The sequence below is a fragment of the Microcaecilia unicolor genome, chromosome 3, assembly GCF_901765095.1.
Source record: "Microcaecilia unicolor chromosome 3, aMicUni1.1, whole genome shotgun sequence".
Classification (NCBI taxonomy): Eukaryota; Metazoa; Chordata; class Amphibia; order Gymnophiona; family Siphonopidae; genus Microcaecilia; species Microcaecilia unicolor.
This window is the reverse complement of record NC_044033.1, coordinates 224,142,751-224,159,252: the sequence shown is the minus strand read 5'-3', so window position 1 is coordinate 224,159,252 and position 16,502 is coordinate 224,142,751. Positions and strand designations below refer to the sequence as shown.

The 16,502-nt window shown below is 38.1% G+C and overlaps 1 protein-coding gene across 1 annotated transcript in view; it reads right to left on the bottom strand.

Annotated features, from left to right (window-relative positions):
• LOC115464413 (vomeronasal type-2 receptor 26-like) overlaps positions 1-16,165 on the bottom strand; it is a 38,935-nt gene extending 22,770 nt beyond the window's left edge. Inside the window, exons 1-3 of the mRNA XM_030194794.1 lie at positions 16,155-16,165; positions 10,366-10,657; positions 8,916-9,707 (exon numbers count right to left, since the gene is read on the bottom strand). Of these exons, the coding sequence (XP_030050654.1) occupies positions 8,916-9,707; positions 10,366-10,657; positions 16,155-16,165 (1,095 nt within the window). The remainder of the gene's footprint in view (positions 1-8,915; positions 9,708-10,365; positions 10,658-16,154) is intronic.
• Positions 16,166-16,502: the final 337 nt, after the last annotated feature.

Sequence of the window (16,502 nt, the reverse complement as noted above, 5' to 3'; positions counted from 1 at the left end):
AGAAAATTGCGAGATTTGGTATGCTTGTGAGTTATGCTAACAAAGCTACCTCTATGTAGATCCAGAAAAACTACAAAAGTATATAGACAAACATAAGATGAAATGTGCTAGACATCTATATTGCAATGAATTTTCTACTTTTCTGCGGCAATTTCTTCATTTGGGTCAGTTTTGTGCATACCATGACAAGAATAAACCTCATTCCTAAGCCAGGGCATGTGGAGTATGATCTCAGTCTCTCAAATTTACTGCTAACGGTCGCCATAGTATTTGCCTTGTGCCAAAGAAAGCTACTTTCTGGAGTTCATAAGATGCAACACGTATAGGCAACTTCTCCAGGTGTGTTTGGAAGTTCTTTTTGATCAAGCATGTGGCTCCCAAACCGATGAGACATATTTCTGCATTTTTCTGCTGCATTTTCTTAATTTCAGACTGCATGTTTTGGTATTTGAGGATCTTCCCTCTCTCCATTTGATTCACTGAGTAATCGCTTGGAACTGGCACGTCTATAATCAATGCCATTCTGATGTTTTTCACTTTTACTACTATATCCGGTTTTCTGGCATCCATTTCACTGCCATTAGGATGCAACAACATGCATTATCGGTATGATGGCAACTATCTCAGGAGAGAATCATTTCTAGCAGTCTAAGAAGAGCACTCGTACTCAACATGATTAAGTTTTTTGAATAGGTGGACTTTATTTTTTCAGTGATATATGACCCTATATACCAGCAACTCAAACTATAGGTCTCTGTGAATCTTTATAAGGATTATCTATCTTGTTTTGGAACTGACTGATGTAAAATACTGTTAACCTATTGCAACACTGAGATGTACATTATCACAATATGCTGTACTTGAGCATTCATTGAAGACTTTGGAAAACTTTCCTTGACTACTGTTGGTTCACAATGGCTCAAGCAGCTCGCCTCTAAATCATTAATGTGTGTTATGGTGCCGAAAGGATTTCTTTTGGATATCATTCCTCTACTATTAATTCAATCATCATTTCTTCCTCTAGTAACACACAAAAAAAGCACAAAAGGGCCCAAGAACTGGAAACAATGATGTTATCTTCAATGGAATGGACCCAGTTCATTTAACTTTACATCATTTTTCAGTTCTTGGGCCCTATTGTGCTTTTTGTGTGTACTACTTTGCTTTGTGTACGTTTGGACTCTCTCTGGTTTTCTGCTGCTGTTCCTCTAGTAACACTCAGACGTAAATAAAGGACTATGCTACTTTATATCATCTTTGTCTTATTTTCATTTAGAGTTGTATTTTCAACTTGTTGATGATGGAGACTGATTAGGATAATTATATTATCTGAAATCAAGCCTCCTGTTTTGTAAAATTGGCTTACTGCATCATTACTGCCATTGATTCCTCAATTATTCTACTTATATTCGGTTTTATCAATACAATCAAAAGGATACTATAAGAACTGTCTATGTATTTTATAACTGAATACAATGAAGCTTCTCATGTTTCTATCTTCTAGCTACTGGCCACTATGCTGGATTGCACTATGATAGACTTAGCTGTCTAGCTTTCTATGTGAATACTGGACTTAAAGCAGGGCCTTAGGAAAAGTAAATCCAGTCTAATTATGTTCTAATAATTCTTTATATAATGTGGTTTAAATTAATGTAGCTTGCTATACACCATCAGACAGACTAAAAGGTCATTCTATAAATCCAAAATTGGACCACATTACAAAGATTTACACAAGTTATTCCAATCTGTTCATAACCCACTAGATGTTACACCGGTCACCTCAACTAATTCTGATACTCCATGAGCAAATGATCTAGCCACTTATTTCAATCAAAAAATCATCAAATTAAGATCCACCTTATCAACTAACTCTTCTAATTATGAAACATTTATTGATTACTTAGACCCAATTACTGACAAATATCCAGCTGACCGAATATGGACAAATTTCAACTCCCTAATTGAGGATACAGTCACCCAAACGATCAATAGACTTACCAAATCCCATTGTAAACTAGATGCTTGCCCTAGTCATTTAATAAAATCTGCTCCTCAACGTTTTTTAATCGATCTCACCTCCTATTTAAACCATATGTTCCAACATGGATCCTTTCCTGCTGACAAAGGTAATATATTACTTAATCCAATCCCCAAAGACCAGAAGAAAAAATTAAATGACATAACTAACTATCGCCCAGTTGCATCCATCCCTCTTGTAGTCAAATTAATGGAAAGCTTAGTAACTAAACAACTTAATGATTACTTGAGTAAATTCTCAGTATTACATGCATCCCAATCCGGATTTCGTGCTCACAGCACTGAAACAGTTCTTATAACACTTCTAACTAAATTCAAACAAATTATCGCAGCTCGCAATAATGTTTTACTCCTCCAATTCGACATGTCTAGTGCGTTTGACATGGTTAACCATGGTGTTCTATTAAACATCCTTGAATACTTTGGACTGGGTGGAAACGTATTGAACTGGTTCTACAAATTCCTAACTTTAAGATCTTATCAAGTGATATCTAGTCGACCATTTTCTCACCATAGAGACCTGGATGTGGAGTGCCTCAGGGCTTGCCGCTTTCACCAATTCTCTTTAATTTAATGATGTTGTCACTAGCCAAATCACTATCCAATTAAGGCCTAAACCCATATATTTACGCCGACGACATCACAATATACATTCCATTTAAGAGCAACTTATCAGAAATTACAGATAAAATTAATACCAGCTTCCAAATCATTAACTCATGGGCTGATGCTTTCCTACTTAAACTCAATGCAGAAATGACTCAATGTCTTATCTTATCATCACAGTTTAACAAGACTAATTACGCCAATATTAATACACCATGCCACACTCTCCCTATTGTGAATAACTTAAAACTCCTGGGTGTTACTATTGATCAAAATCTCACCCTTGATTGCTATGCGAAGAATGTGACAAAGAAAATGTCTTTTGCTATGTGGAAGCTGAAAAGAGTGAAACCTTTTTTCCCAAGGGAAGTATTCTGCAAACTAGTGCAATCGCTAGTACTGAGCCACCTGGATTACTGTAACTCCATTTTCGCAGGATGCAAAGAAAATACCATTAAGAAACTCCAGACTGCCCAAAATATCGCAGCTAGACTCATATTCGGAAAGGCGAAGTATGAGAGCGCCAAACCCCTCAAAAAAAAATTACATTGACTTCCACTAAAAGATCGAATTGCATTCAAGGTTTGCACCTTAACCCATAAAATCATCCATGGAGAAGCTCCATCATACATGTCAGACCTAATTGACTTACCTGCACAAAACATCAAAAGTTCATCACGTACCTTCTTAAACCTCCACTACCCCAATTGTAGAGGACTCAAATACAAATCACTACATGCACCTACCTTCACATACCTCAGCACAAAATCATGGAATAAACTACCGAATGCTATAAAAACAACGCATGACTTGACAATCTTCCGGAAGTTATTGAAGACGCACCTGTTCGAAGAGACTTACAATAAAAATCCTCCTTAATGACTTGATTCCATTCTACATCTAAACCAACTAATACTGATCCCTTCTAATTTGATTATGTTAATCACATTATCACTATTGGTCATTATATCTTACCTGTTTTATTTTATGTTATGTAAATAATTCTACTGACCTATCTACCTAATTTCTTACACAGTAATATGTTAAATTAGACCATACCTCTTACTCTGTTTATGATTATACCTTTTGCAACATAGTGTAAGCCACATTGAGCCTGCAAATAGGTGGGAAAATGTGGGGTACAAATGCAGCAAATAAAAAAAATCTGTAATAAATAGACAACTTTTATCATAATTTCTATCAACAGATGAGAAAAGGATTATTTACTAGAAATGTAAGTGAACTGGTAGTTTTGATTAAGTAACCTATTGCTACATTTTCTTTCATGGACCTCTTTCTATGATCTCCAACATTGATGCTGGACTACCACAATACTGTTGCCTTTTTCCTCTACATACATTTCTCGTCAATTCTACTGTTATTAAATGATTCACACTTGTTTTTTTCTCATCTTAAATCCACTAAATCATGTTTAATATGTGCAAGATGCTTGTCCATTTGTATCCTAAAATCCCTTAGCACATAATATATCAGACTGAACAGTGGTTGAAAAGAAGGACAAGCAGGTGTGAATCACTGACCTATCAATACCAGGTGTCAGTATGATGATTATTATGAATATATAAAAAACAGAGAGGACTATACAAGAATCAGATATTTAAAAATTTGATGTCTAATACATGCTTATTTTAGTTTCATAGTCCGAAAAAATGGGGAGAATGAAGAAAAGAAAAACAGAGAAATGAGAAAGAAAGGGAAAGAAAGAGAAATACCAAAGTAAGTGATATGGAGGGTAATTGTCAAATTAATTTTCCTGGATAAATACTCAATTACCTGGGTCAAATAACTGAGCTAATAATTACCGTTCTCTGCCTTGCTAAAAGTTCATGAAGAGGATGACGTGGAGGGGCATAATCGAAAGAGGCGCTCAAGTTTTCCTTAGGGTGTCCTCGCAGGATGTCCCCATGAAGGGGCAGGGAAACTCGTATTATCGAAACAAGATGGGCGGCCATCTTTCGTTTCGATAATATGGTCGGGGTCGCCCTTAGAGATGGTCGTCCTTAGAGATGGTCGTCCCTGGTTTTCGGCGATAATGGAAACCGAGGTTGCCCATCTCAGAAACGACGAAATCCAAGCCATTTGGTCATGGGAGCAGCCAGCATTTGTATTGCACTGGTCCCCCTGACATGCCAGTACACCAACCGGGCACCCTAGGGGGCACTGCGGTGGACTTCAGAAAAGCTCCCAGGTGTATAGCTCCCTTACCTTGTGTGCTGAGCCCCCTAACCCCCCCAAAGCCCACTCCCCCACAACTGTACACCACTACCATAGCCCTTAGAGATGAAGGGGGGCACCTAGATGTGGGTACAGTGGGTTTCTGATGGGTGTTGGAGGGCTCACATTTACCACCACAAGTGTAACAGGTAGGGGAGGGATGGGCCTGGGTCCAGTGCCTGGTGCACTGCAGTACCCACTAAAACTGCTCCAGGGACCTGCATACTGCTGTCATGGAGCTGGGTATAACATTCGAGGCTGATATAGAGGCTGACCGAAAAAAATTTTTTTGAGGGTGGGAGGGGTTTACTGACCACTGGGGGAGTAAGGGGAGGTCATTCACAATTCCCTCTGGTGGTCATCTGGTCAGTTCGGGCAGCTTTTTGAGACTTGGTCGTAAAAAAAAAAAGGACCAAGTAAAGTTGACCAAGTGTTTGTCAGGGACGCCCTTCTTTTTTCCATTATTGGCCCAGAACTCCCATGTGTTCAGCACGCCCTCGTGAACTTTGGTTGTCCCCGTGACGGAAAGTAGTTGAGGACGCCCAAAATCGGCTTTTGATTATGCCGATTTGGGCAACCCTGGGAGAAGGACATCCATCTTCCAACTTGTGTTGAAAGATGGGTGTTCTTCTCCTTTGAAAATAAGCCTGCTAGGGAGCTTGACCCATACTGAAGCTTGGAGTGAGAGCAACTCTGAACAGAGACCATTTTGCTAGAAAATTGCTGGATTTCTTTTCACCAAACAAACTAACATATAATATACCATCTTTTCTATCATGGTTGAGTTCAAGAAATCTATGGGGCCCTTTTACTAAGCCGCGTAAGCATTTATGTGCTTCCAACGTGCGCCAAAATGGAGTTACCGCCCACCTACCGCATGGCTCTTGCGGTAATTTCATTTTAGGCACATGTCCGATGTGTGCATCTGAAAAATTATTTGACGCGCGCCAAGTGGCACTTGACGCATGTAGGTCATTACTGTTTGGTTACCAAGTGAGTCTCTGCAACAATTTCTCCAAGTAGGTTAGTTTAGTATAACTGGCTTAATCTATCATTACTACCATTGATTCTGCATTTTCTACTTTATATTCAGTTCCATTGATGCAATCAATAGGATATTATAAGAACTATCTATAAATTTCATAACTGAATACAATCAAGCTTCTCACGTTTCCATCTTCTATCTACTGGCCACTATGCTGATCTGCACTGCGCTAGACTCAGCATTCTGATACAATCTATGTTAACACTAGACTTAAAGCTGGGCCCTTCGAAAAACAAATCCAGTCTAATTATGTTCCAATTCTTCTCTTTATAAGGTGGTTTAAATTATTTACTAAGAACGTTAGTGAACTGGTGGTTTTGATTCAGTAATCTATTGCTACATTTTCTTTCATGGGCCTCTTTTATGATCTCTAATATTGACACTGAACTACCACATTTGATTCTGTTTCTTGACAGATTTAAAGTTGTTTTCACTATAATTTAGTGTCCGTTGCCATACCTATCCCCACATTGGGGTAAATTCTATAAGGGTGTCCTAAAAATCATTGCAAGTAATATGATGCGCTTAGCGTGATTCTCTAAAGAGTGCACCCAAATTAGTTTGTACATCGATAGCCACCATTTACAGAATTTGGGGATTATGACTTCAGGGGGTGGTGTAGGGCATAAAACTTCTTTTTTGCACCTACTATTTACATATTTACTCAAAATATGGAAAGACTGACTTATTTGTGTTTTTCTCAATGATGCCATTCTCTATGATCATACTTCACCTCTTCTGGAACAATATCATTATCTCCTCATTGAGCAAAGGATCACTTATAAAATTGCCACCTTCACTTGGCATCCCCAACTATCTCTCTCTCTTTGGGTCCTGTTTACTAAGCCACGTTATAGGCGTGTTAGCATTTTTCACACACGTTAACCATGTATGTTCCTACAATATACCTATAGACGCCTACATGGTTAGCGCGTATATTAATTATAGGCACATTAAAAACATTAGTCAACAGGGCCCTTGTTTAATTATTCCTTATTGTCCTTCCACAATCTTCCATTCATTAAACGATCACCGCTTAGTTGTACTTTTTCCACAATGTGCCCACTTGAATCAACACAGCACATTCTTCATGTCTCCTCATCACACCTGGAACAATCTTTTGCTTTCTCTCCATAGCTATTCTTCTTTTAAAGATTTTTAAACTGAGCTGAAAACCTGGCTTTTCCCTTTGCTTTCAGTGAAACAGTTTGCTGATATTACCAGTGATACCCTTCAGCCCTGTCGTCCTTTTGTATGTTTGCTTTGCCCTCTTTTTGTAATGCTTATATCTCTTAACAGCCTGCTTTCCTATATATTACTGGAATTCTTTTCATGTTTCCTACTTTTTAGCTTGTACACTGCTCTGTTCTGCCTGGTATAGAAAGTTATTACAAATAAATATATAAAAATTCAAATAAAAGTTTGATTATTAAGTCTAAATGTCTATTTTTTTCAGGAAAATGGCTGAATTTAGAATGTTGTTACTCAATGGAAATGGTACTACTCCAAGGGTAGCCCAGAACCAGGATAGCATGAAGCAGATACAAAGGCAACGTTGAAAATATTACAACAGTTCCTAGAAAACCAACACATCTCTTACTAGTAAAACATAACAAATAGGATTTTTTTTACATAGAAACTATATATCAGCAAAATTCTGCACCTCAGTCATATATACACAGAACAGTGATAAAGCCTCACCAAATACCAAATAAGTGACCACAAATTACTTTATGCTGCTATTGCCATTATAGATACATAGTTCAATGCATCCCATCCCATATCATGAATAGGGCAGTTATAAAAGGGGAGGCATGGGACTGAAATGACTACATAAATCCAGAGTAATTTTGATTATACATACCTTTCGCCAAGTTTCAGAAGAAGCTCCAGTTCTGAGTAATACCATGAGCTGGTTTGGGTCCAGCGTTTGAATTTTGCTAGTCTGGTTTGCGTCATCCCTCCCCTTCACCTCATTATCCAGCATATTTTCCTCTCTCTTTTGACCCTCGCCTTCACCCCATGATCCAATATCTCACATCCTACTCTTTAATTTTTCAATGTTTCACCTTCCCCTCCACCTCAGCCCCTGATGCAGTATCTCTCCCTGTTCTTTGCCCCCTCTTCCCCCATTGTCCACCATGTTTCTTCCTCCCCCACCCTTGCCCAGGTAGGGTAAACATTTCACCATGCAACATCCCCCACCCCCACGATCTAGCATGATTCACTCTCTCTTTCCTCCCTCCTCTTCACCCCATAATCCAACATCTCACCATCCTATCCTTCCATTTTCCAGGATCTCACCTTCCCCTCCACCTCTGCCCTGGGGCCAATATCTATCCTTATTTCTCGCTCTCCCTTCCCCTCATTGTCCCTCAGGTGTCTCTCCTGCCCTCCTTCTTCCGTGCCCGGGTTGGCTAAACATTTCCCCATATGTGGTGAAATTTCCAGTGGAACGGAACCCCCATATTCTGTAATTTCAAATGTAACTCAAATCCATGACCGTGCTCAGCCCTGAACCTACCATTTTTGTACCCCATTTTCCTGGATGTGCGTAAAATTTAGGCACAGATCACATGTCTAAATTTATGTGCACACATCTTAATTGATTCCAAATAGCACCAATCATTACTTATTAGCCATTTATTGGCACTAATTAGCTCAATATTCAATTAAGATGCACACACAATTTCAGAGCATGCCCAAATTTGTACATGCACATCAAAGCGGCCTTTTATGGTTTTATGCAATATATTTGTAGAAAAGGTGAAAAGAATTCCATTAGTCGTGCTTTGTAGGCTTTTCTCACTTCTTTAGCTATTCTTCTTATGAAGAATCTTATCATGAAAAACATTCTGTGATCATTTTTGGTTCAGTTTAGATCAGTTTGGTTTAGATCAGAAAGTCTCCAGTACACCCGGCCTCCTTTTCCTCATAGTCTTTTCTTTCACATTTGCTTTATCTCACTTTCTTCTGAATAACATGATATTACCTTCCATGGCAAATAATCAGATAATTTCAACATTTCTCTACTCCATGTAGTGTTGTTTCTAGAGCCAGATATGAACATGTCATGCAGTGCGTGTGCCAAGGCGTACACAGCGTTATATACATTGTTGTTCATCCCAATGTTATCAATGTTACAAGGTAGAATATCTAATTTTTCATCAGAACTGCAGAATCTTTTGATGTATTTTGGACACTGGCTGTCACACAGGCCCCTCCACCATTGCTCAGCGTCGTAATCACTTGGAAGCAGGCTAAAGTTCACCTCCTGGATAAATTTTATAAAGCTTGGGATTTTCCTCTTAACAATTGCAAATGATAAGGTGTTGTTCTTTATATCAAATTTTCCTTCAACTTTATAGCGCAAATGCAGTTCAGTTTTGGTGATCCAGACCTTGCCAGGGAACAGCACAGGACTGGGTAGATAGAACATATTCTCTGCATTACTATAGAGAATGATCACTTTATTTGATGGCATGCAGATGTTCCTTACTATTTTAGATATTTTCTCTGTTGGTATGATATTACTCTGAGTGTGACTGACAGTTTCTATGAATGCAATGCAGCCACCATTCTTCTCAATCCCTTCTCTCAGGATCTGAATCGCCCTCAGGCTGCTTTCATCATCAGATGCAATGATACCAACCCAAGTCCAGCCAAAATGCTTCAGTAACCTGATAATCCCAGCACAGAGGTGCAGTTCACTGGGGACAGTCCGGTAGAAAAAAGGAAACTTAGCTGTGTCACTCATTAAAAGACTCTGCGAGATGAAACTGATCTGTTCAACAATAACAATAATAATAATAATAATAATAATCTATCATCATCTTTGTCACTGTGAGATTACACCTTAAACAATTTCTCTACAATTTTTAAGCTCCTACATTTAGATGATTTTTCAGCAGGAAATGTAGGTCTCCGTTTATAAAACGGTCCTACAGGTTAGCGAAGAAACGTCAGTGCCCAAAAGTGAGGTGCAGGATCCACACCAAATGCATATCTACAAATGGTGTGTTCCCTGTATAGAATGGAGCTTAGTTCTCAATTTTTCCGTGAAAATTTTGAATAACTTCCTTACTGATTAACACAGAATTGCGTGTGAACTCTTATCGTCTAATTGTTCTTAATGGATGCACACTAATGGCAACATTAATTTATGGTCATTAATGCAAAAATTTGGAAAGGCCATTTTTATGACCATGGTAAAATGCAGGAAAAATCAATTTACATACTAATGCCACTTTGCGATGAAGCTTAGTAAACGGGCCCCTTGGTACGCCAAACATAGGCACTGGAAAGAAGACCTAAACGCAGTTGGCTCCACTGCCCCCTTCCAATGGTCTTTTGAATTTAAACTTGTGCATCACAGTATTCCACATGCTTCACTCTTTCTGAATGGATTATACATTGAAAGAAAACAGAAACAGTCATTTTACCTGTGGATAGTGGTACATCTTGAAGATATTGGACATCTGACTTGATTCCTCTGGTTGAAGACCTTCAATGATAGCGGCCAACATGCCAGATGTTTTGCAGCGGTAGTTAGGAACCCAAGTGTCCATACCGGTAAATATGCTTATGGTATTCCCAAATACAAAGAATGGATGGAAGTAAGAGTCATAAAGATGAAACCCTAGTGTGATGTTGGGTAAGAGCTCTGAGCTATTGTTAATCTCCTCTGCTGCAAAAACAAAGGCCAGGTAGTCGAAATAGTTTTTTTGATAGTAACTGTAAGAACAATGAAGATCAGACAATTAATCAGTCACTAAAAGATGGAAAGAAAGCTGTGAAAATATTTTTCAAGCCAATAGTCAGTGTGTGTTTTTGAAAGCCAGCTGCAGAATTTAAAAAAATAAATATATTAAGCACTGGTTAATGGATATATATATATTAATCTCAGGCTGTCGGCCATTATCCGCCTAAAATACACAGGCTATTTGTATACAGGCTGAATATCACCACTTTGGGACCAATTCAATTAATAAGTAAAGAAAAACAGAACCTGTATATAGTCGCCTACCCTCCTTTATAGAAAAGTAGCATAAGTGGGTATTCGCCTGTTTGTGTATATAGATGTTGAGTGGATTTCAGAGGCTTTTTCCTTTTTCTAATTTTAAAGCTTGATGCACTTCACAGAACTGTAGTCTTTCTTAAGCACTAATTTTGCCGTTCGTAGTAGAGAGAATTTTTGTTTGATACCACTATAGATGTGAGTACATACATCAGTCATAGAATTGGGGTAAATGCTTACATCTAAATTCTGCAGATATACACAGTATTTTACAAGTTTGGGCTATCATTAGGATGGGTCCCACTTTATGCAATAGTAGCTAATAACCTGGATTAACTAAAATAACCTGCCTTTATTATTGTATGAATTTTTGTTTGTTTGTGACATTGATATCCCACATTATCCCAGGCATGTTTGAGTTCAGTATGTTTTCCAATAAACAGTATAGGATACATAACAGAATAATGCATAAGAAAGTAACTTGTTGTAAGAAGCCAATTTACAATACAGTATCATAAACATACTGGGATAACTATCGATGTTTAACATTTAGAAAATCTATTATGAATGAGAAATTGTTGAAGAAGCAAAGAGAAAATTAATGTTAAATAGAGTAATAACCAATTCAGGAAATAATTAGTTTTTTGAGATATGGTTATTCTTTATGAGGGTTTGTTTGAATATGAACGATGTGAGGATTTTGCAGAATCTAGTATATTCCTGTATATTTCTTATTTTGGGTGGTAAGGAGTTGCACCATTTGGTTCCTAGGTAAGTGAAGTCTGCAGAGTGGACACTTTTGTAGATCACTTTTTTGAAATTTGGAAAGTGTAGTCTGAGATAGTTTCTTGCCTCATATTCACTGTTTCTTTGAGGTAAGTTTATTAATGGTACCATATAGTCTGGAGCTGTGCCATTTAGGATTTGAAAGATAAAGGTAGATAATTAGATGGTGATTCTTGCTTTGATGGTAAGCCAGTGTAATTTGATTAATAAAAGGGATGCACTTTCAGAACGAGAGTTTTTGTATATGAACCTGGCTACAGTGTGTTGAGCTGTTTGGAGTTTCTTCAACAGGTACTCCTTACAGCCAGCGTATACGGCATTACATTAATTGAATTGGGATAATGTTAATGATTTTACCAATAGTCTAAATGATTCTGATGAGAAATAGTTTTTAGTTTCCAAAGAGACCTGATTGATTTATGGTTGCCCATATTTATTTATCTATTTGTTACATTTGTACCCCACATGTTCCCACCTATTTGCAGGCTTAATGTGGCTTACATAGTACTGTCAGAAGCGTTTTCCCAGTCGTTGGATAATAAATACAAAGTTGTATAGTGATCGTATGAGGCATAAGTGGAGGGTCGGAATGGATGAAGATTGCGCGTTGTCCTGTTCGATCATAGTCATGCATTGTTGGTAGGTGAAGAGGGTTACATCGGGTCATTGGGGTAGGCCTTTTTGAAGAGGATGGTTTATTAATAACTTCCACCTAAACTCCGCAAAGTAGAAGCCCAAAAAAAAGTCACATGTCTATTGGTATCATTGATGAAGGTGCAGGTATGAAAAATCACAAGAAATTTGTTGAACCCTAAAGATGGGAAGATGAGTATGGAATGATTAATTCAGCCAACTAGGAATGGATGCTGGTAGAGACTGCTCTATGGGCCACAATTTGAACAGGATGAGTGGTGGCTCAGAGGACATTGTCCTGCCCTATGTTAAAGAGGTCATGGGTTCAAATCTTTCTCTTCTAGGATGCCCCCCTTAGTAGTCTGCCATTGAGACAGACATGAGAAGCAACTGCTTGCCCTGGAATTTGTAGTATGGAGTGTTGCCACAATTTTGGTTTCTGCTAGTTATTTGTGACCTGGCTTGCCACTGTTTGGAAAACAGGATAATGGACTAGACGGACCATTGGTCTGACCCAGTATGGCTACTCTTATGTTCTGAATTTGAAACATGATTGGAAATCAGTCATGGCAACAGAGGAGTGGCATAGAAGAGAAGTCAGATTGTGATATTCTGTACTCATAAAGACATTGAATAAATAGCTCTGGAATGCTGACATACTCATTGCTACATTGATCCAGTGGAGATATGAAGTGAGCATGTAGGAACATAATCTGAGATTCTTGGTCAATATAGACCAGATTTATCTCAACTGCTACAATGCTCTTGTGCAAATATGAACAAGATGAGAGATCTGATGTTCAAAAGAGAGGTGCTGATTGATGTTAACACCAAGGTATTTAAATTAGTCAACTCTAAGGTGATTGGGTATCCCAGCAAAGTCAGGGAAAATGAGAGACAGTCCTTTGCACCTTTCACTCAACAGGTGACAATTTTAGAAACATTCAAGATCAAGTGATTAGATTGAAACCAAAGAGAAATTGAGTTGAGATAATATTGAATCTAGGAAAGATCACGGGTAAGATAGTCTTGCAGAACAAATAAGAATGTCATTAGCATAGAAGTAAAATAAGACACATTCTTTCTGAAGAACAGTGACAAGAGGACTAAGAAATATGCTAAAAAGAAGGCATGACAGCACCGAACCCTGAGGGACATCACAGGTGAGAGGGAGAGATTGGACAGAGTAGAGTAGAATGTGCACAGACTGAGAAAGAATGATCACTAATAAAAGAGTTAAATCACTTTAATACTGTGCGAGAGAGCTCATAATTCAAAAGACGGCATTCATTTGAGTATTTATATACCGCTTAGACTTATGCAGTTTGCAGGTTTACTTTCAGGTAGTGGGTCTGTCCTAGTGGGCTCACAATCTAAGAAGTAGATTGTACTACTGTTGTACCTGAAGCAATGGAGGGTTAATTGACTTGTCCCAGTTCACACTGAGCTGCAGAGGGAATTGATTCTGGTTCCCCAGGAACTCAACCCACTGTCAACCATCAGGAAGTATCAGGAATTGAACCCAGGTTCATATCCCACTGCACTAATCATTAGGCCACTCCTCCACTGTATTAGATCAAAAGCTGATGATAAATCCAAAGAGATGCATACAATCAGACCCTTATGAAGGACAGAGTAAATTTCACTCAAGAAACTGCAGTGGTCTACACAAAAGCCAAACTAGAAGAAAGCTATTTTTTAAATCAAATTAGAAAGGAAGGACAGGCCTATAGTTTGCTGAAATTTAAGAGTTAAACAAGACATAGAGTTTTCATGATTCAAAAGCAAATGAAAGAGGAAACCAAACAGAACATTGTCTTTGTGCACATTCCTACAAGGTCCTGGAGATAAGTTGAAGTGGACACACAGTAGAATCTTATATGAAGAGAAGGAATGTGATGCTCATGATCAGCTGAACATCTGGAAATGAAAATCTGCAGATACAGATTTATAATATGCAACATCATTAGTTAGATAAAAAGGAAATTCCATGTATTTCTATAAGGTGATTTTTATATGTGCCTTGGTAACTAAACACTGCACAGGTAAACATGACTACATTTTGGAAATAAAATGGAAACTTTAACTTAGATCTGCTGCCGCCTATTAGAAATCATTTGCATTTCTTATACTACTACTACCACTTATCATTTTTTTTTTTTTTTTTTTATTTATTCATTTCAAAATATATTCAAGCATAATATCTTGATTACAGATAAAGACGATTTAGTATCTTGATAAATTCTTAAAGATACATCCAAAAAGAAAGGAAAAAATTATTATAACAAGAAGATCATTACTCGTCTATAGTCCACTATATAGGGGAGAATTTCACAATTTTCAGGCAAATATTCCAATTTTGAAGACAACTTCAAATTTTAACAAATGGAGGCTGATATAAGATTACCAAGCAATATACAATTCTTTATGGAGTTGAAGTTATTAATGTTCCTGGTAATGGAGGGTGTAAGTCTCTCAACTTTGTCTCCAGAAAAGAATTTAATTGATTAGCCTCAAAAAATACATACTTAATTGAATCAAGTTTTATCACACACTTGCAGGGAAAGTTCAGCCAAAATAAGGCTCCAAGTTGTATTACTTTTGGTCTCAGTTTCAGAAATTCCTGTCTTTTCTTCTGAGTATTTCTGGAAACATCCGGATAGATTCTTATCTTGCAATTTAGGAAATCAGGTCTCTTATTTAGAAAAAATTGTTTAAGAATCCAGTCTCTATCCGGTTGGAGTATGAAAATCACTTTAAGTGTTGCTGTTGTTAATCCCTCATTGTCTCCTTCGATAATCTGAGTCAAGTTTAAATCCAATAATTGGGTTTTAACTTCCTCCCTTTGTGAAGAATCTTTCTTGCGAAATGGTTCTATATAGAAAATCTTTGAGATGGGTGGATGTGATTTTTCTGGAATTTTTAAAGCGTCTGTTAAATATTGCTTAAAGGTTATCAATGGGGAAATAGCAACTTGTTTTGGAAAATTTATCAGTCTGAGGGCATTTGAACGTTGATAGTTCTCTAGTACTTCAATCCTATTTTGAAGATACATGTTCTCTTTTATTAAATTTATTTGTATTTGTTGAGAATTTTTAATTGCAAAGGAGTTAGTTTCAACTTCCTTGCCCACAGATTTTAACAAAATGTCCATTTCAGTGATCTTTTCATTGTCTAACGTGAATTTCTGATTTAACTGAGTAAATTGTTGAGTAAATGAGGCTTCTAAACCTACAAGCGCTTCCCATATGTTATCCAAAGTTATTTGTTGGGGCTTTTCAGGTAGAAACGACTTACTTGATAAACCAATTGTTGAAGTTGTAGGCAAAGTTGATTGACCTCCTACTGCTCCAAGATTTTCCACAGGAACAGTCTCTCCTCTCTTCACCTCTGCGTTCTCCACAGAAGGAATCCTCGGCTTCTCAGGCGCCGACTCAGGGCCCGTGCCAGGAAACCCCGTCGCGACTTGCGCACCAAGGGGTCTCTGGTCCAAGATCGACGTCGTAGCCGGCATAGGAGGAGGAAGCCTCGTCTCGGGGCTAAAAGATATCTCATGTTCAAGCTGGGGGAACGGGAGACCTCTCCCTAAACCCTCCAGCTGCGAAACAGTCCCCGAGGATGTGCCCGGTAGAAGGAAGTGCTCCATCGTTCCTGCTCTAGGTAAGGAAGGAGTAACGGGGCTTGCTCGTGCCCTACCTCTCCTCTTAGGCATATTTTTTGAGGTTTCAAACTACAAGGCAAAAGTGTTAGAGGAGTAGAGCGGAAAACAGCGGAACTATCTTCACAGCGTCTTACTCAGCCGCCATCTTGGGTGCACTCCCCCTACCACTTATCATTTTTATAGTACTACTAGACATACGTAGCACTGAACGCTAAACATGTAAGAGACAGTCCCTGCTTGACAGAGCTTACAATCTAAGCAAAGACAGACAAATAAGGCGTAAGGGAATTACTTAATGTATTAGATCATAATATCCTACTAAACATACTAGACAGCTTTGGCATATGTGGCACAGTCCACAAATGGTTTCAAGGATTTCTAAAATCAAGATCTTACGGAGTGAAAATGAAAGGAACCTTATCTTCTCCAAGTTTACTGGACTATGGCGTCCCTCAGGGCTCTCCACTATCACCCATACTGTT